This window comes from Sceloporus occidentalis, unplaced genomic scaffold (genome assembly GCF_023333645.1).
Source record: "Sceloporus occidentalis isolate IW3139 unplaced genomic scaffold, rSceOcc1.0.p SCAF_7, whole genome shotgun sequence".
In the NCBI taxonomy this organism is placed as follows: Eukaryota; Metazoa; Chordata; class Lepidosauria; order Squamata; family Phrynosomatidae; genus Sceloporus; species Sceloporus occidentalis.
The window spans coordinates 73,788,014-73,809,594 of NW_028316987.1; the positions used below are offsets into that span (position 1 = coordinate 73,788,014).

At 36.9% G+C, this 21,581-nt stretch overlaps 1 protein-coding gene across 4 annotated transcripts in view; it reads right to left on the bottom strand.

The window, feature by feature from the left end:
- The window catches only part of NEBL (nebulette), a 192,208-nt gene that overhangs the window by 21,024 nt on the left and 149,603 nt on the right, over positions 1–21,581 (bottom strand). Inside the window, exons 12-24 of one of the 4 annotated variants that reach the window (XM_089533335.1) lie at positions 20,213–20,323; positions 17,605–17,715; positions 17,342–17,452; positions 16,204–16,314; positions 15,359–15,469; positions 14,982–15,092; positions 14,555–14,659; positions 11,350–11,445; positions 9,474–9,566; positions 8,933–9,037; positions 7,919–8,090; positions 3,719–3,811; positions 2,842–2,967 (exon numbers count right to left, since the gene is read on the bottom strand). In XM_089533335.1, the coding sequence (XP_089389461.1) occupies positions 2,842–2,967; positions 3,719–3,811; positions 7,919–8,090; positions 8,933–9,037; positions 9,474–9,566; positions 11,350–11,445; positions 14,555–14,659; positions 14,982–15,092; positions 15,359–15,469; positions 16,204–16,314; positions 17,342–17,452; positions 17,605–17,715; positions 20,213–20,323 (1,456 nt within the window). The remainder of the gene's footprint in view (positions 1–2,841; positions 2,968–3,718; positions 3,812–7,918; positions 8,091–8,932; positions 9,038–9,473; positions 9,567–11,349; positions 11,446–14,554; positions 14,660–14,981; positions 15,093–15,358; positions 15,470–16,203; positions 16,315–17,341; positions 17,453–17,604; positions 17,716–20,212; positions 20,324–21,581) is intronic. The other 3 variants (XM_089533336.1, XM_089533337.1, XM_089533338.1) reach the window with 3 other exon arrangements.

Sequence of the window (21,581 nt, forward strand, 5' to 3'; positions counted from 1 at the left end):
ATGGGAATACTAAAGTTATTCCATTTTAAGACTAAAACGTGAAATGTCAAGGAACAGTTTAAATGGCTTGAAAATATAGTCAAGCAGAACAGAAGATTGCAATGAATATTTCATTGATATATTTAAGTGTAATATAAGTGTAATATAAAAATCCCTTTCAATGTATAGAAAAAACAGAAAGGAAACTTATTAGTATACCATGTACATTCATGTTTATTCATTTACTGAAATGGTTTGCAACTTATTTTGTAGCACTAAAACGCTAATCCTATGAGTTGCATCTCTCACTCTCATACATACCAGTAAAATATGAAATAACACAAAGAAGTTGGAAATATCTATTTCAGTTTTAGCAGTAACATTGAATAATATATTAACAATGAAAAAATGTGACTTAGCATAGATCAATTGTGTAGATAACAAAATCAGAACAAAATCCATTCTCATTAATTCCTCTGAAATACAAATAGAGCCAAATCTGCTTTGAGCATCTGAAGCAGAGCAGAAACCTCTCAGCAGGGCTCTGAATATGCTGCAGTTCTGTGGAAGAGGCAACCAAATACTTGACTTTATTTTAAAACAAACACATAGGGAAGGGATACAGGATTCAACCCCCTGAGAATCTCAGCTCTGTTTTTAGTTAAATTCTGCAAGTCATAATTAAAATTATTCAAAATAATGAAAATTTGTCCAATTTATATAATATGTAGTTCACACAATTAAGCTCTGCTTGGCAGATAATTTTTATGTTAGCTTTTTAAAACTACAGCCCTGAGCATTAACATGGACATTACACTAAAGCCATGATGTAACTGCACCTTCTTACTTAGAATAGTGCCCAATCACTTTCATCCATGGGCTGAAACAGATGGTCCTGAAGGGCTGCCCTGGAGAAAGCCAGGCCAGGGCCAGGGCAACTGCATGCTGGAGTCCCAATCCAGCTTTTTACCAGCCCAAAAAGAGGTGGCAAAATACTGCTCCTTTTTAAGTCAGCAAAAAGCCAGCTTTTCCGCCACTGCCGCAGCTTTGTAGTGTTTTTGTGATGTGCAGTGTATAAACAGCATGCTGCCGGAGTGCCACAAAAGTGCCCACCATGTGGGCGGATGGGTGGCGTCAGAGCGTGCAGCATCTAAATGCCATGCTCTGACACTGCCACCAAACTAGCACAAAGGGGCAGGCTGTTTCACCCCTATGTTTTGGTTACTTCTTACTTCACCTTTTTAACCTTTCTACATACTACTAGTATGTCTGAGTGCTAAGGACAGCTAAAAAAAACTCCTGCTAATGGAAAGGCTGTGTACCCATCTACTGACAGGGTTTGGTCATAGGGCTACATTACATCTACAATTTAAGTGGCATCAGTGCCATGTGTACATTAACATTCAACATAAAGTACTGGTTCAGACTTTAAAAACTTTGCATAATTTAGAACCTGCATGCCTTGCTGAGTGGCTTCTCTCATTTATTTAATATATAGTCAAAGCTTGGTATTTTCTATAACAACAACAAACTTTATTACAGCCATTTGGCCAGCACAGGTATTTTCTATAGTAGCACTGAAACTGTGGAATTCTCTTCCCATTCTAACAAGATCTGGGTGTCTAATTTTTAGCTTACAAATTATGGCACTTAGAACTGTATAGGGATTGTGACTATTTTATTCATTTTTATTTTTGTATATGGTAGCGATTTGTGCATTCTGGAAAAGCAATACACAAATATAAATTATACATACATACAGTTGCATGTACCAGTATGTATGTGTAGTATACAACCAGAATCTTGTTGGTGCACCAAACCAGCAGGCAAAAAGAGGTTGTGGGCACTGTGGCCATGCAAAAAGGTTAAAGAAAGTAATTGTCACTAGGAAGAAATGCTTCCAGTTCCAAATAGCTTACTTCTTGAGTGTGGAGCATTCATCAAAACCAGGTTGCTCTGGGAAAGCTGACTTGGAAAATCACCTGTGCTACAGAACTAGTAATTTTCCCATCCAGCCTTACCAGAACCTCCTGGCTCAAGAACTAACTGGAACCCAGCAATGGAGAAAATGGGTTTATCTTCCTTTACAGCTACTGTCTGATCCTAGAAAAAGTTCAACTGCTAGTGTAAACAGGCTGTTATACTAGCATAATGCAGGCTTCCAGCCCCCATGTATGTATCTGGTGCAGAAATGAGCACTATAAATGTCATGTTTCTGAAACATCAAAAATTATAATGCTGCAATGTAATGTTTTATTGGTGTCAAGTCAACCAGGATATTGAAAGGTTGTCACATGACAAAGAATAATGGTCTAGATTATTCAAATTCAGTTGACTGAAAACCATTAAAACCATGATTGGGTTAAAACCAGATCCAAACTGGCTCTGACATAACATAGAACATAAAGTTATAATCATAATCTACTGAAGCTGGCCGTTCCAGTCTCTATCTTCTACACACATACACCCCTTTGCCTCTTGGCATTGACTCTGTCCTGGTGAGCTAGTGGAATCTTGAACAAGATCAGTTAAAAAATTGACATATATCCTTCCGCAATGAAAACCATACACTTGAGAATGATTTACACTCTGTCTTCCATTCACCTACAATACTGAAAATCAGAACTACCTGGACTTTGTTAAAACAAAATAAATTCTATTTTTGAGCCACTGAGACTTGTGAATCATATATATATATGAGGATGCAAAAAACTCAGCCAGATTTCTCATAGGATCTCTGACATTAATTAGATGTTTATTCACTGAAACAGCAAGAATTGCTGAGAATTAAATGTGAGTTGTGTAAAGAACTGACACACTGTGATGGTTAAGCAAAAGAAAACAGTGGACATCTGTGGGTACCTCCTTCATTAGATGGCCTTGTTACCTCACTGGAATAAGAAAATATAGAACCATCTGACTTGTCATCTCCAACGCCAGAAGTACTGGTAGAATATAAATGTTGTTTATTGTAACGTCTTGCTTTTTCTACAAGAAGAAACAATACTTAAATAAATAGTTGTATGATAAATTAGTAAAGAAAAAAAGACACTGGTATTTACAAAGTACACTAACAAAAATAGAGAAACAGGGCAGACAACAATATGTTGTGATTTAGAGTCCTCTAAAATGTACGAGAAAAGGCAATTATCCTTACAAACATCAAAATACTGGATTACATAGCCACATGCAGTCTGTTAATATACAATTGCTTTCCCAAGACATTCCACTGCCTATCCAAAAGGTTGCACTGCACAATTTCAAGGGATGGAATACAGATCCTTTACAATGTTAAGACTTTTGTCACAGCAGAGAAAAATGAATTGCTGTTTTTATTCAACCTGTCATATAAGGCAATCTAATAATCCACATGCAAAATTAACCTAACATTTTACAGGGATAGCTTGTTATATGCATTTAATAATGAAGAAAATCCACTTCTTATATCACACACACTACATTTGAAAAGTTTGTGTCAGTTTAGACCTCAGCAAATTGTTCCATGCAGACTACTAATGAGGATAAAACCATGTGCATGAAGTGAAATCCAATCCAGCTAATCCACGTGCATTTAGCTTATGACACTTTATATTAATGTGGCCACTGCAAAAAAAAGTGCCTTTGTGTATACATAAGTCATTTCTGAAATCCAGCAGCTGTATTGTTAGATGCTCTATGTTAAATATTACTTTTACAACTACTACCAGGCATTGGGGAAAAGCCATGATTTGAAAAGTACCAGAAAGCATATGTAGACTCTTAGACTGAATATTGTCTTCCAAAGGGTCAATGTCGAAGATGGAGCCAGGATCTGTGCGCCAAATTTTGAGGTCTTGCCCAAAAAGAAATGATGAGACAGAAGGTGTGGAAAGTAAATGCACAAAGATCTGATCAACTGTTTTCTTATGCAAATAGATCTTGTAGCAACTGTGAGACTAACTGAGAGAAATAAATTGGTAGCATAAGTTTTTGTAGACTAAGTCTACTTCATCAGTTGTTTTGTAAAATTGATTGCTACTCCTTTTTTCCCCTCAGCTAAAGTTGGAAGAACTATGTTTTGTGATGATCATCCTTCTGTAGCCAAAACAAAGAGACACACATGTCCTGAATAGCCAAGGGACAAAATTATGGTATTCAGCATGCCTTGTCTCTACATTTGTACCTTAGGTGTTATTTTTCCAGGGCAGTGGGGGGGGGCCCAAATGAATCCATTCCAATAAAAAAATTGTTGCTTTATTAGCTTGAAAACAAGGTGCGCACTTCCTACATTCCTTGTTTTCAAGAAAAATTGCTAGGTAAGGTTGCTGTCACCACATTGCATCAGCAAATGCAGTAGCAGTGGCCAGAAAATTAGGCCAAGGGGGCCCATGTAGCTTGCATACTACCCACTCTTAATTTATTTTATATAGGCTGATCCATGAAACATTAAGTTTATTTATATTACTATAGCCAAGAAACACTTTTCTATCTTACCATTTTTTGCACAAGTAATTTGTTCCCTGTGATATTTCATTATTTCAGCTATTTCCCCCCTCTCTTATATGCTTCAAGTAACATACAAACTGAAAAGGATTGTCTGATTTCCTATCAGATTATATGCAAACAATAACCAGATAAGTTAAAATTTAAAAACATAGGAAACTGTTGATAAAATCTAAAGGGAGTTAAGAATTGTTGTGTTCTTTGAAAGGCATTGCTTCAGTTCCAAGTTCTTATCACCCAATTTTTCCAACTGATTGTTCTGCAATGGGAACTGAAAAGCTACAGTATTTTCTCCTTCTTCACCAGCTGTATTTTCTCCTTCTTCACCAGCAGCATTCAGTTCCTGATTTTGTTGCTCCACATTAGGAAGCCAATAAGACAATTCAGCTTTGAATTTGCCAATGAGTTTATTAAAAACAAATACCAACAAAGCATGTTGCTTGCCTTTCAAAAATGTAAACACAACATGGCATCAGATGCTTACTGATTCTCTCCAGGTTGCACTTTTAGATAACCTTTCCATGAAACAGGTCCATTCATTCAAATATTTTAACAGACTCTGCTACTTATGCTGCTATGATCAAAAGTAAGCCAAACAGGAAGAAGGAGTAGGAGTAGGAAACAGCTTCAATGGCTACAGGTTTATTTCCAGGCACAACTCATGATGTATAAAGCCCTACAAGGCTTATGTCCACACCATTTGAAAGTCTCTATCTCCCCATATGAACCTGCCACACCTTTAAGATCTTCAGGGAAAGGTTTTCTCTTGGTGCCACCACCATCACAGGCTCACTTGGTGAGAACATGAGAGAGCCTTGTCAGTGGCTGCTCCCACCCTCTGGAACTCTCTTCCATGGGAGGCTAGGCTGGCTTCCTCCCTGCTTTCTTTTCACTGGCACGTAAAAACATTCTTACTTAAGTGAGCTTTTTAATGCTTAAGCAGGCAAGGTTTTTTATGTAATGTATGTTTTATCTGTTTTTAACTTTTGTATGGTGGCGCAGTGGTTAAATGCCGGTACTGCAGCCACTCACTCAAAACTACAAGGTTGCGAGTTCAAGACCAGCAAAAGGGCTCAAGCTTGACTCAGGCTTGCATCCTTCTGAGGTCGCTAAAATTAGTACCCAGATTGTTGGGGGCAAATTAGCTTACAGTTGTAAACCGCTTAGACACTGCTTAGGCGGTATGAAGCGGTATATAAATGAAGCTTGTTTGTTTTGTTTGTTTAAATCAGTTTTATAGTATTCCATTGTGGTGATTTTAAATAGGTTTTAAAACTTTTTAAAAACATTTTTAATTTGTTCTTATGGAAGCCACTTTGGGTGCCATCCTGGGAGAAAAGCAGCATATAAATAAAATAAATGAATAAAATAAATAAATTTTCTAGGATGGTACTCCAATCAGTGACTGATCTTCAAAAACATTTGTTTGCAAATATACAAGCTAACAGTCTTGCTGACAGCCTTTTCTGTCTTGTAGAAATTATTTTCCCAAACCTCTGCTTTACTCCTGGAATCAGAGTTTATTTTGTCATTTTGTTCTTTAGTTCGCTATTTTATTACATTTTATGGTAGCCTATTTTTAACTGCAAACTGCCTTCAGTACCTGCTTGGTAGAGAGCTACTGTATGTTTTACATAAAATACATAACTCCTGCCACAAGGCCATTCCCAGAGGTTGGTCTATATTAGCAGCTATCATAGTGGATGTTAGAAAAAATTACGTATGACTGGTCAATGTGAGATGTGTCAATTCAATCACTTGCAGGACATATTCGGGTTGCTAGGGAAATACCCAATATCAGTGGTAATGTTCACACAGAGATTTCTGTACAATATCATTGGGATAATTTTGGGTACACGGAGAATAATCCTTGAATTACAGAGACATCAAGGGCAGTTATACACATTTTAAGAAAAAACTCTTTCTTTTCAATCATAAGTTAGAGAACAAGACTATGCCAGTCAAACTTGAAGAATACATATAGGCTTCAATCCTACTGTTAATCCTGACTAGAGAAGAACCACTGAATCTGTGGGATTACCTATACATTGACTTACCATTCTAGAATTGATGGAACAGGTCTACTCTAGTTTGAACTAGGATGCCATCCACAATGTGTTAAAAACATGATGAAAATGAAATATGTAACCCCTACCCCCCCCCCCCACCTCAAGACCCACTGGTAAAGTGGCCATATGGCTTGGGTCCAGCTTATCTGAGGGAATGCCTCCTCCCATACAATCCTTCCCGCACTCTCAGGTCCTCTGGGAAGAATCTCTTGCAGTCCAAGAAAACCAGACTGGTATCGACTTCCCAGAGGACATTTTCTGTTGCCGCTCCAAAAGTCTGGAATGACCTGCTGGAAGTGATGTGCCATATAACATCTTTGGAGGCTTTTTAAAAGGCAATAAAAATGGATCTCTTCTGGCAGGCCTTCCCAAATTGAACTCCTCTGAATGTTCACTCTCCAGTTGGGAATTATTGTTTTTAATGCTATTTTAAGATGGGAGGGAGATAGGGAATTGGATTTTAAATGCTTTGCTATGTTTTTACTTATGGTTTGCTGTGTTCTATTTTTATTGTTCTTATGTTTGTTGTTACCCACCTCGATCCAATACAGGAAGAGGTGGGATACAAATAAATATTATTAATAAATTAATTATTAATATGGCATGACTGTTGCTTTGTGGGGATTTTCCAGGACCTGTTGAAAAGAAGCATTAAAAAAAACAATGTGTAGTTTCATGTGTTACCTAAATAGGCTCAAATACAGTACAAATAGCTTAGGAGCATGATGCATCCCATTTTTAAAGCATAATGCATCCAATTTTCATTTCAATATGTATACAGATCAGCTGTTCAACCTCCCAAATAAATATAATGCTTTTTTTTTTTTGCAGCAATGAAAACCTTGCCCCAGGAGGCACTGAAATTGTGAAGCTGAATTCCTTTTACAGTAACCTACATGAAAATGTCAAATGGCAATTTCTTCTGTGATTACTTTCATTTTTTAAAGTAAGTTATAAGTATTAATAATTGGTGCTTCATATTAAGGATTTAAGTACTTTTTATATTATGCCTTTCTCTCTCTCTCTTGCTCTCTCTCTCTTTCGCCTTTAAGCTTTTGTGGAGCAAATTAATGCTTGATTAGAATTCCTTTCATCTTATCATATGTTATGTTAATTAATATTCTCATTACTTCAGAGGTGACTGCAATTAGCAATTCTGCTGGAGAACAATTATTGTCTGACAACCCAACACTGACCCACCATTTTAATCTGAAAAAGAAATCGCGTACGATGTAGAAGTATATAACATCAAATAGAGATAAAACTGCAATTAAATAGAATGGGGGGAAATTAATAACAGAGAATAATTACTCTGGTCACAACGAAATATCAGCAGATCTGGCCCACACAAACGACTTTGAGTTAGTAAAACATATAGATTAACTTACCCACAATTATTCCAGGTCTCCTGTCCATTTCCACTATATGGGGATGAACACCTTTATAGGCAGCATCACTAACCACCTGGGTATTTCTTCTCACCCGTTCAGTCACAGGATCATCCACTATTGGAGTGAAACCTCTGCCTTTTGTCTTCTCAAAATCTTCATGGTACTTGACCTGGGGAAGAATAAGAATTATTTTACTGCTCAATGGCAAGGAGCATTAATAACCACAAAAGGATGAAGCACTTCCATCTTCCCTATTGCTGGGCATTGCCATTTTTTTTCCATATTACTCAAGCAACTAACTATAACAGTGCAATTATTCATTAGCAGTTTATCTACTAACATATGTTTCATTTCAGGGATCTTCCTTAAGAATATTCTCTGAAGTAATTACATTTTGCACATATATAAAGAGTTCCATGCATTTTTAATATGTTTAGCATCAATCAGTTGCATTCACGTGCAGGTGATGGTATTACAATTCTTCCAAAAGAGCACCCATTTCAAACGAATTCAAAATCAAATGCTGTGGACCCATCCCTAAATTAGTACCATCATTACCAAGGCTTTACAAATATTTGTAAGCATTTAAAAAGCAGTCTCATACTGTCATGGATACCACACACTCACACATATATAACCTTGCAAGCAATGACAATCAGAGTACCAACATTCACAATTGCACTTGCACGCACAAATCAGAGACATGCATGGGCACAAGGCAGTGTGTGTATCACCCTCTCTAGTAAAACTTTGGGATGCAGAGAGAGAATGTGAAATGTCTTTAAGGAGTCAGACAGTGAATCATTAGGAAAATAACTTTATTAGTATTGTAGAAACAAAACACATTATTAATATGCAGGTAGCAAATTCACCCCATCAATCACTGTGTAAGAAAAAATTAGTCCACACTTTTGTGGTGTGTGCTAGTTATCTGGATTAATGAAGGGCACGATCCAGTCAATAGCAAAACGTTATTTAGAAAATGCTAGTTACATGGAGAATGTACCCTACCATTGAAATGTTGTTTTGCGTCTCTTTGACATGCCTTAGCTCAGGTGTGTCTAGAATCATACTAGGTCTACCTTTCATCTCTTTCTGATCTCTGCTGTACTTGACCTGAAAAACACAGTATCATCACCACACACAAAGTTTTTGAGTACACAAATGGTCATTAAAACCATGCTTAATAGGCTGTGAAAGTTATCCTCTTTTAATTTCTTGGTAATGACCATTACAGTGGTCTACCAAAACCTGAGTATCATTGACATTGGCTAGAATTTATCACACTTTGAATGGCTAGTACATAATACAAAAAGGAACAATTTTAAAAACAGTAGCAGTCATTAAAAAAAAATAGTTGGATGCACACACAAAACAGATTTCTCAAGATTTGATTATGAGATAAGACCAAGCCAGATAGATAAACACAGTTTTTTACAGTATTTTTAAAGAAGATTTTAAAATTCATATATAAAGGCATTAATTACAGAAAAACTCATTTTTATTTAATCCAAAACAAGAAAACCAAAGAAAGAAGAGACAAAAGACTTGCCGAGCTGATAATTTCTTGATTCTTCTTGACTCTCTCCATTTCAGGAGTAACACTCACAGAAGTAGCTTTACCAAGCTGCCCTTTGTAGTAAACCTATTAATTTACAGATTAAAACATAAAAGGTAATACTGAAACTGATCTATGATAAACAGTATACTCTATTAAACACCATCTGCAGTTTAAATTCCAGATGTTCCAATTAGTTGGTATTTATTAACACTTGAAACTGAAGGACAATTGTTTGGTAAAATATGCACACACAACAGTATTACTAATTTTAAAATAATTTACTTTGAGATACAGATCTCTAGATACTGTTACTGATGTGCAACCTCTACTAAGATCACTGTGAATTTGCATTGTGATTACTGGACGTGTTCAAAGAAAAGGTTTCCCTATTAACACTCATTCCCAATAACAAACCATATCATAAACCATTCTCTGCTCATTGTATTTAATACAAATTGAATGTTTGTTTCATTTCGGTGTTCATGATGAAGTCAAACACTTTGCAGATCTGAAGGATATTAGAAAAAGTTGCCAAATCGAATAGCAGATTCTGGAATCCTAAAGAAGAAACTGAAGAAACAAAGATGCACAAAAAGGAAGTACACTTCATACATACATTTCTATATGTAACTACAAGTTACATGCAAATTAATTAGAGGCTGGTTCTTTTTTATCCCAATTAGTACAGCAGCTTCAGGATGGAAAAACTAAAAGCAGAAATGTACAAAGAGTTCTTAATTTTTCTGCTGTCTAGCACTTTTCTCCTGTTAGCCTCTACTACTACTACCACCGCCACCACCAGGAGTTTCAAATGTATGTCTAGAAAAATATCTTTTGCTACAGAGTTATAGGGCCATTCAGTTTGGGAGAGAGGAAAATCTTGTTGTCCCAACCCAAAGAAAAGGCTGCCTAGTGATAACCAAAGACAGGGTCTCCTCTGTGGTAGCAGAACTCTGACTATGGAATCTTCTCATTCAAGAGGTATGTGTGTGTTTGCATTCAAGTCTCCTGCTGACTTATGGTGATGCCATGAATTTCAAAGTGTTTTCTTTGGCAAAGGTGGTTTGCTAGTTCTGAAATACAGTTGGCCCTTCATATCCACAAATTCTTTACCCATGGATTCAACCATCCAAGGCATACAAATATTCAAAAAAATATAAATTCCAAAAAGCAAACCTTGATTTTGCCATTTTACTATGCCATTGTATTTAATGGGACTTGAGCATGCACAGATTTTGGTATTTACAGGGGATCATAGAACCAAATCCCAGTAGATACCAAGGGTACAGCACCAGACATTCATTGATAGTCTTCCATCCAAGTATTGACCAGGGCTGACCCTGCTTAGCCTCTAAGATCAGACAGGGTCTGGTGCCTTAGAGTATTTAAGCCTCCACCCAAGAGGTATTCCCTGTGCCAAATCTGCTGGCATTTCATCATCTGGCTAATACCTATCTATTTATTAAGACATATAAGAATGGTCATTGTTGATCTCTGTCTAGTATGTGTTTCTATCTGCAGATTATTTATTGATTTTATTAGATGTTCATGCTGTATTATTATTTCATTAATGTTTCTTGAATTGTTTTAATATTATTTTGTTTCCTGCTTTGGGATCGTTATGAAAAGTAGGCTATAAATAGAACTGAATAACTAATTAAATATATTCTTTGATACAGTGCTTGAGCATCTGCGTTTTTTCCCTTATCCGGGGGGGGGGGGTGTCCTGGAACGGATCCTCCGTGTAAGGGAAGGGATGACTGTACTTTAGAAGTTACCTTTATATTCCCTTTGTTTTTTCACATTACACTTCAATAGTAATGATGATGACACATTATTTATACAAAGGAGCACTATTAAAACTTACTGCACTAATATTTTGCTGATTTTTCTTTACTCGCTCCATTTCAGGAGTCTCTGTTAATGCTGTGCCAGCAGCACCTATCCCCTTCTTGTAGAATACCTTTATGAAACAAAAAGAAAAAATAATAATAAGAGACACTAGCACAAATATCTGAGGAAGTGGAAACAGGCAATATTCTAAATGCTAGAATACATTTGTGCTCATTGTTTACATAAATGGGGATGTTTCAGTTTTAAATGCAAAAAGCTTTCAGAAGATAGTTGAGGGTCTCATGTATCACCCAAGAAAGGAGAAGAAAGTCTGTCATTCTTGAGCCTCGGATCCTTCAATTGTTATTGGACCCTTTCACAGCATAGCACACTGATTCCACTTTTAAGTGTCATGACATCCTATAGAACTGGTGTCTGTAGTTCAGTGAGGGACTAGAGCTGTCTAGCTGAGAATTCTAAGTACTCCTCCCAAAACTGCAAACCCCAGAATACCATAGGATGGAACCATGGTAGTTAAAAGGCAGGTATTCTGTCTGAGGCTGTTGAACAAAGCACATGGCCAATAAAAACCAGCCATTGGCTATTCCAACCGCAATTCAACTAAGACTGTGATAACTGCGTGGCCCACTCCAAAAGTGAGCCGCGTCCACTGTCCCAAATTGGCCATCACCAAGAGCCAGTTATTATTCCAAAGGACCAGATCATGGTGTTGGAGCAGCTTCCTTCCGCTTTGGAGGCATGCATTCTTTGAACATCACACCTTCACAGCTCCGGAAGCTGCTTTATGTGGCCTGTATGTTTCAAGCCAGTGTTAGCCAGTATTAACGATCATTCAAAGTAATGTCAAAGCTTTTTAAGCTGAAAAGTGATATGATAATAAATGTGAAAATATAAATAGAATTATTTTAATCCCAAATTTATTAATTTTCAACCCAACTTGGATTGGTTTGAATATCTGAACAGTGTAACAGTCCTCAAATATCTCAGAATTTGTAAAAAGAAAAAAATACTGTTCCCATCCAAAGGATACACATGTCCATATTCAGAAATGTTTTGTAATGAAAGCAGCTTAGATCTAATGGTAAATCATGGTTTTCTGTTACATGAACAAGTTCCAGAGAACGTCAGTATCATATGATCTCCTACTTTCTTTCATAAATTCAAGAAGTGTTTGCTTCCAATTTTAACCAAGCCATGGTTCCTTGTGATATCTGAGTTCAGAAAACTGGCATGGTTAAAACTACGGTTAGTCATAATCACAGTATAGTTTCAAATCCTAGCTTTTCATCAGTAGGCTTAAACAAGGTTAACCCAGAGTGGGCCTTTGCACTCAAAGACTAGACAGTGCTATACTCTGGAAAAGTCACTGCAAGCATGCAGAAACACATTTCCATAGAAACATGTGTTCTGACTAACATGGGCACCTACTGAATGATACTAAAAAAAAAACCCCACAAAAAACAAAAACAAATTGGGTTTTTGTAAAATAATAATAATAATAATTTTTGAACAATTCCGTTTCCAGAAACATATCTAGTTTTGTACAGAAATAATGAGTTTGTGTGCACATATGCACATGCACACACTGTTTTTCTTGCTGCTAACAGCTGTATTTGAAAAATGCAGGTTTGTACAAATCCTACAACTGTTGTAAAAAAAACCTACAAGTATTTGTGCACAAATTGTTTTTGCTACACTTTGTGATATGCACCTACTGGGTAAAAACTATATAGAAATATTCATTTTCTCCGCCAACAGGGAGAAAAGTACAGAAATTAATCATCCTTGAAATTATTAATCCCATAACCTAATGTAATGAACATTTTTTCTTCTCCAGCACACCAAAGCATGATTCTCTCCTCTTCCTATATCTTCATTGGTATAAAACGATTACTATTATAGCAAGACAAGGGCTTTTGCCAAGAAAGCAGTAAATAAAGTCTTGCTTTTATTGTTCCACAAAAATAAAAAGTTCTACATAGCCTAAGAGCCAAACATTTAAAAACTATTCCGAATCCCTGGAATATCATCGCCTTGTTTCTGAAAGATTCAAATGATTACCAGGCTTTACAAGCTAATTATTTTAGCCGAGATTCAGGATAGGAAAATTGGGGCCCTCTTCTTGTCATTGCAACTCCTGCTACACCCTTAAAATCTACTCCAGTGGGCTTGCCAGTTGCTTCCGCCAAATGTTTTCAAAGAGTACAGGTTTTAGGAGGGAGAAGATTGGTGATTCCACTGAAAGCAGTAAAGAGTACACAATTGGATCCTGGCCAGTCTTTTAAATTCTAGCAAGCTAAATTACATTAGATACCCAAAATAAATTCTGAAGGAAGTCTCTTAAATGGAAAAAAATGAACGTTCTGTATAATTCAAGTAACATACAAAAGTGAACCAGACTGAATAGTAAGAAAAGATCTCATGAAACCTGCCTTTACAACATGGACAGGATATTTTATATTTATATGGAACTGGTGTCAAAATTTATTTAAAAATCAATAAATCACATCATTTGTGACAAATCACATGGACACACTATTTGGGCTATTTATTTTTTTTAAAAAAAAACTAGAATGGTTCAAACAATTATTCTTTCCAAGCCTCAGCTGCTTTTTAATGTATTAGATTAATTGGGTTGCCAATTCAATCCATTAACATCCAAATAGTAATGTAACGTTTACCAAACAGGCCATACAGTTTGGGGGCAATGAATGGCACACTTCCATAGTTCTATGATAGTGGTTCTTATCCTTTTCTATAACAGGGACTCCCTTGAAATATCTTTTGTTGCTGAAGACCCCCAAGACTTAACTCAAGATTTAAAATCCTAAAGTACATAAAATACTGTACTTACTATACTCCTTAACTTGGGGCAACTAGGATTGCCTTTTGGTCCACATGTGCTCCACCCTCAGGAGAAAAAGGCAGGGAGAGTGAGCAGGCCCCTAGGGAGTATGGCAGTGGGGCAGGAAAAGGGGGGGGGTCTCATTACTCAGGCCATCCTCCCAGATTCCTTCCCTCCACCATGCCAGGTACCTCCACATGTAATCCAGCCACATGAGAGAGAGGCAGAGGAAGTGAGCAAGCTCCAAAGGGCCCCACAGACCCCCTGTCAGGGCAAGGTGGCTCCTTAGAAGTCCACAGGTTAAGAACCACTGTCCTGGGATCCAAGCCAATTCATAAGATGGTGAGAAACTAAGATGTATGCTACTACTTACAGAACTGATATTTCTCTGTGTTTTTTTAACCCTTTCGATTTCAGGAGTGTCAGGCACAGCAGAATAGGTACTCATCATCTTTTCTGCTTCATTTTTGTACCTTTTCTGTGAAAACAAATACATACAAACACACACACATACACACACAATAGGAATGCACCAGAAATTGAAACATGAACATAAATATATGTAAATCTAATCTAAAACCACTTGTAAACACTGCCTGATTGTGGTAACCTGAACCTTAGTATAATTAAAGTCTAAATTGTTGATTGCAGACTAGCATTCACATGTTAAAGCAAGTGCACTGGCATAACCTAATTCCTAAAAAAAACAATTCAGATCAGAACAAAGTGAGCAATCCTGTACACAAAAAAGCATCCCTGAACTAAATACAACTCTTAATTATTCTTCATTCCTTACACACCTGGCTGGCTATTTCAGAAGCTTTCTTTGCTCGCTGTATCTCTGGGATATCTGTGCCCACTTGCATTCCTTTCCCTTTGATTTCAGTCTCCAGGTGCTTCATATATTCTTTCTGCAAGAAATGGCACGTTAATGAATTCTTAGACACACAATATCTTTAGGCTTTCATATCCATACAGCTGGAAAAAATCATGTGTGCGCCTTTCACAGCATTGCTTGCAACACAAACTAGATTCCTGATGCCTGGCTGTGCTTCTGTGGGATTCACTTTTTATTTTCTATACATTCTACTTTCAAAAGGATTTTGTCAAAACACATTTTTAAAAGCCCATTGTATTTTACTGTAAATGCCATTGAAGTGCTGCATCTTGCACTAACCTGGCTTGCAATTTCATAAGCTTTCTTTGCTCGTTGTATATCAGGAGTATCCATGCCCACCTGCATTCCTTTCCCTTTAATTTCCATTTCTAGATGTTTCTTGTATTCTTTCTGTGAAAGACAGAACAAGCAATACTCAGATCTACAGTAGTGCAAGCTTTTATACAGATCCTGCTTTAATCTGTGTGCTTTTATTAAATAACACCCTTGAAGGTCAAAATGTCTTTTTTCACACTCAGAACTGTGGCATATCTGATATGCCTCCCCCCTCAAGAAGATAACAACACAAAAAGGATGAATATTTGAAATCAGAGTATTGTAGCAATGTTTTAAGAGTTAAGGATCTAAAATGAAAATATTTAAGAATGTTCTCATAATCTCAAGTCAGGTCTCAGATTCAGATTTGATAAAACTGAATATTATGGACAGTGGCCATAATCCAGAAAAGGTAGCAACAGCAATTCACCCATTAGTGGAAACATGAACATATTTAGAAATGCACTGATTGTGACATTTAATGCAAATAAGAATGAAAATAACTCCTATTCAGTGTTTCAAGAAGGGAGTAGTCTTACAACTTAGCAAGTTTCATTGTCCCTCTGCCAACATCTGCACCACCCAAAAGTCCTTCATCGTGGACCTAGTATTTTTCCCATTAAAGCTAATATCATTAAACACTGTAACCCATCATAAGGGGGGGTAAAGCAATTTATTTTTGCTCAGATGACAAATGAAAGAACAACAAACACCAGCTTCTACTTGTAAAATCATGTATATATTTTGTGTAAGCTGTCAAAGCAATATTTTATACGGGGTTATAAATAGTGAAATTCCATTGAACAAACCTGGCTTGCAATTTCAGAAGCTCTTTTAGCTCTTTGAATTTCAGGTGTATCTGTGCCCACCTGCATTCCTTTTCCTTTAATTTCATCCTCAAGATCCTTTTTATATTCTTTCTGTGAATGCAAGATTCAGAATGAGACAAATTGAAAAGTTAAAATAAAGAGCTTTTAAGGGACACACACTAGTGGTATAATCAAGACTATGCTGGCCTCACAGGCCAGTTTACAATTTAGAAAGCAAACTGGAGTGGTTACTCTCTCAAGCAGAATTCTTCCTCATCTATAACAATGTTTTGGAGTTTTTGCCTATTAAAAGAATATTCTGTTCTTCTTTTACTCTCTTTAAAAAAACAAAGAAATGTTTATTTTAAATTCTAATGAGTTAAAGAGATGTGTCTCTGTTTTCTAGCAAGTAAGGATAACTCCACTAGTTCACATAGACTGCACTGGACTATAACAGTCAGAGAACAAATTATAAATACTTGGTGTAAAATGAATACTTTATCTTCAGCAAGGCCTAAAATAACACATTCTATTTCCCCAAATAATTTAAAATATAAAGAGGTGTTCTCAGCTAACCTCCCTAGAACTGATATTTGTAATGTCAAGATTTCTATACAAACTCAGAGCCAGACTCCACAAGCACATAAAATTCTACCAAAATAAAATAATGTTTGACAGTTGAATCCAATACATATCTATTTGAAAACTAATCCTATTGAATTCAGCATTATATAGTTTCAGGTAAGTGAACACAGGAATGTGACCTAAACAGGGAAATGACTGAGCAACCTACAACTTCATTCCAGCTGCACAAGGGATGGGAAACATGTGGCTTTCCAGTTGTTGTAGGACTGTACAGCTCATCATCACTGACTACTGGCTTTGCCAAGTTAGAGCTGATGCATACTGCAAACCAAACATTTCCAGGGTTACATTCTATGTATTTTCACTTGATAAAGTCCTATATCCTTTGTAAGCATATATCTCTACAATGGCTTTCAATAATAAACAAAAGCACTACTACCATATACAGAAATATAAAGAATTCTTGTGCTGATGTACTGATCAATAACTTTTGTTAATTGCACAAAGCTATAAAAGATACAAAGCAAGATTTTAGATATTTTCCTTTTCTGACCTCACTAACAATTTCAGATGCCCTTTTTGCTCTTTGCATGTCAGGAGTTTCTGAAATAAGCTTAACTCCTTTGCCTTTTATTTCATTTTCCAGATCTTTTCTGTATTCCTTCTGTAAAAAAAAAAGGGGGGGGGGGCAGAGAGAAGCAATTTCAAAGCATGTCCTTTTCCAACAGACTGCAAAAACTAAGAATATATTTCATTGGGTGCTTTGTGAAGGGCTCACTTTCCATGACATTAATAACCTTTGCTAACATAACCTACCTCATTTAGTATCTGAGCTGCATTTTTCACTCTAATCAAATCTGGCGTATCTTCAAACACCGTCATTCCTTTTCCTTTCATCCCTTCTTCCAAATCTTTTCTATACTCTTTCTGAAGGTTTTAAAAAAAACATTTCTATGCTTTAAATCGTGAGCAAGATCTTGAAAAGAAAAACTTCTTATTAAATATTTCAAGGAATACTTTGAAAATCTCTATAAAATATGAATTAGATACTGCACGTTTACCATAGTTAAAATAGAATTGGGAAATCAAAAGGTATGATGCACCTAGAGTGAAAAGATTGCTTTACAATCTGTACCTTGCTCCTGGAAAAAAAATCTCTTTTATATACTAGTATTATAGTTAAACAGACAGTGTAAGAATTGGAAGAGCTCCTACTCTGGATGGTTGCTCTGCACACTACAGACAAGTAAATGACCCTGTCACTCAAGTTCTACTAATGCTGTCATTATTCGCAAAGGTACATTAAATACTATACAAAAGACACTTATCCTAACATCAAAGTTGCATAGTATGATTGAACACTTGTGACTGAAATAAGCATGTAGAAGAATATTGTGCTAACATGGGAGAAAAGGCAAGCCAAAACCATTTCCATTTGTGTTATGCATAGTCAGAAAAGGAAATAGTCAGCATAAGGCTTTCTTGTTTGATTGACAAAAGGAGAGTTGTCCAATTTACGTCCAAATACGCACAAACTCAATTTAAACATCACACTAAAAACAGTTAATGAAACCTAACTTTGATATGGTGTGATATCTAAATTGGTAAACTATATTTTACAGTTGGTCAACAAACCAGAGTAAAAAAAACACGACTTTGGCCCAAATCACACAGGTCAAAGAAAGCAGCTTCCAGCTGCTTTGAGGGCATGATGTTCAGATTATGCAAGACCCCAAAGCAGCCATAAACCACTCTGACTTTGCAATCTGCTCCTTTGGACCAGATCAAAAAGGAGCTGGAATAGTTTTCTGTGGGTTTTTCAGGCTATGTGGCCATGTTCTATAAGACTTTATTCCTGACATTTTACCAGCATTTGTGGAATAAACTCTTATATTACATGGCCACATAGGCCCGAAAAATCCACAAAAAACTATGGATGCCAGCCATGAAAGCCTGGAGCTGGAATAATCCAGCGCCCACAGCACATGGATTTGGACCGTGGTGGTGGGCCGCTTTGAGAGCGGGCCATGCAATTGTCATGGTCCCGGCCCAGTCACGACCAAAGTGACCAGAGGACACTCCTTGCTGCCTGTATGCTTTGTCCCTCTGAGTAAATTGGCTGCCCACAGTTCCTACAAACAAGAGTTTGTCATGATATTTGAATACATAAGGTTACAGTAGCTACTATACAACAGTGTTATTAAACTACAGCAGCATTTGCACAATAGAGATGGGAGAGATTTGGACTGGAGTCCTGTCAATTAATCCCTACATTCAATCGATTGTTGAATTGTGTGTCAACATATAGGTGAATCAATTTGATTCAGTGGTTCTACTCTTGTCAGGGCTAAGAAAAAAAATAGATCTTTATATATGTAAAAGTCTGACTGCTAACAGAATGGGAAATGAAAGAAGACAAGTTAACATTAACATTGCTTTTTCTGTGGTACATTTGGAAGCTCAATGATTTATTTTTATTTTTTTATTTAATTATTTGCCTACATCATACTGCCTGAGAGGTGAAAGGATTTTGGCTTTAGCTTTATTTACATTTATTCTCCTCTTGTCTGGTTGGGAGCTTGGGCTGGATAAAGTGATTTCATGTAGCCCATTTCCCCAACGGGGAAATTGTTGCCTGAACACCCCAAGGTGAGATTGGTAACAACTCACCAAAGAGCTTACACAATGATAGCTCCAACTCACTGGAATGCACTCCCGGAGGAGATTCAATCTATTTGTACATTGGAGGCCTTCAAGAAGGCATTAAAAACTTATCTCTTCCAGTTAGCATACCCTCCCGATTCTTTGTAGAAAGTATTCCCCGACCAGATTGGAAGACTACCCATAATTGATATACCAATTATCCTAGTTATATTGAATGTTTATGAATGTTTATAACTGTTTTAAAACTGTTTTTAATTATTGTATTTGATATGTATCATAGAGTTTTACCGTATGTACACCGCTTTGATCTGAAGGAAAAGCGGTATATATATAAAAGCTTTATTATTATTATTATTATTTATTAGTGATATCATGAAACAACTTTGGAATGGGAAGGTTGTCCTTGCCACTTCTATCTTTCTGAGCTATTGCTTGGAACCAGGATGGTCATTTTATTTTGGTAACTAGTGTAGTATTAATCCTTAGTCTCCAGTTTCGTAACAGCCTATGTATTATTTGGACTGAATTGTACTCATTGTAGTTTTAGTTTATTCAATAGGTATATGACCTAGTTTTATTCCATACTGTTGTCTTGAGTCGTCATCTCAAAAGGCAAAAGAAAGTTTATAAAGTTTATAAAAGCTTTTAAGTAAATAAAGTGAAAAATTCACACCTCACTTTAGAACAAATTGCCTATTGATAGATATATAGATTAAAATATGACAAGTAGTCATTCCAAACTCTAACTTAATTTTTTTACCTCTTTTAGCAATTTAGTAATCTGCTTTACATGCAAAAATTCTGGTGTCTTGTCTAAATCCAATGCCGCCTTCCCTTTGACTTTATCTTCAAATTCTTTTCGATATATTTTCTGTGAACAAAAAACCCTATTTCTTAAATGCACACATTTTATATACATTTTATAGAACATACAATAATCTTGATACAACAAGAATTAAAAGTTTCATTGAACAATCTCAAAGCATAAATACAGCACATGATCTAAATACTCAAGGTATATTGAAGTTCAACTCTAAAACAACTATGGTAACATCAAATGGAAGGTAAAATGTAAGTCAGATAATTATCTTTTTTAGTTCTCACATATCCAGATGCTTAAATAGCATACCACACTGCAAACATATTTTGAAGGTGGGGGACAGGGATGTACTTCTTTAAATTATTTGTTTAATCAGTTTTCTCCCTGCTGTAGGCTCATCTTGGATTACTCCACAATATTAAAAAATGTCTTTGCATGAGTGGAGAAACCTTCCATCCCATCTTGGCTGTTCTCCATCACCCTGCACAGCCACTGTTGTGATTGGGAGCAATGAGGAGGCTCTCCATGGCTGCCCCTATTCTTCTGACAAAGACAACATCAGAAATCCTCTAAGCAAAATTATCCCCACCCCCTCGTATGGTATAGCTATTGCAGTAGCCGGTGGGAGCAGGTGGCATCAGCAGCGCAAAATGGATGACCATTGGAACTGCATCTGAACTTTTGCATCAGGCAATGGAAACGATCCACCTAACATGGCTCCCCTCCTCCTATTCCCAGTGCAGCTATTGTAGTGATAAGCAGGTAGGAGGCAGGGAGCACCTGCACATGGTCGATCACCACTTACACTGCTTCTGTTACTCTAACACTGACAGAGGCAGCACGTCTCCTGCATCATGGCTATTCTAGTGACTGATGGGAGAGGGCAGCTAAGCAAGAACGATAGACATCACTAATGAAGTATATAGGCAGAGGAGACTCTCCTTCAACTGCCTCTCATTTCTTTGACCCCTATGCAGCCATAGTAGTGGCCACCAGGAGGGTGGTGGTAGGCAGCCCCACATGTAGGATCCCTGCTGACACTGCCTCTGTAATTCTGAAACAAACAGTGGCAGCTCCTCACCCCTTCATCTGGCACAGCTATGGTAGTGACCAGTGGGAGAAGGCAGGACATCTGAGAAAGGAAGATCACCACACAGAATGTCGGGGGGGGGGAGCAGAGATCATTTCTCAGCTATTCCCCCACCCCTGATCCTTGCTCTGTTGTATCCTGTCCCTCAGCATGACCATGCAGTGACTGATGAGAGGGCAGGGAGATGCCAAGCAAAGAGGATTACTGATGGTTTTATTC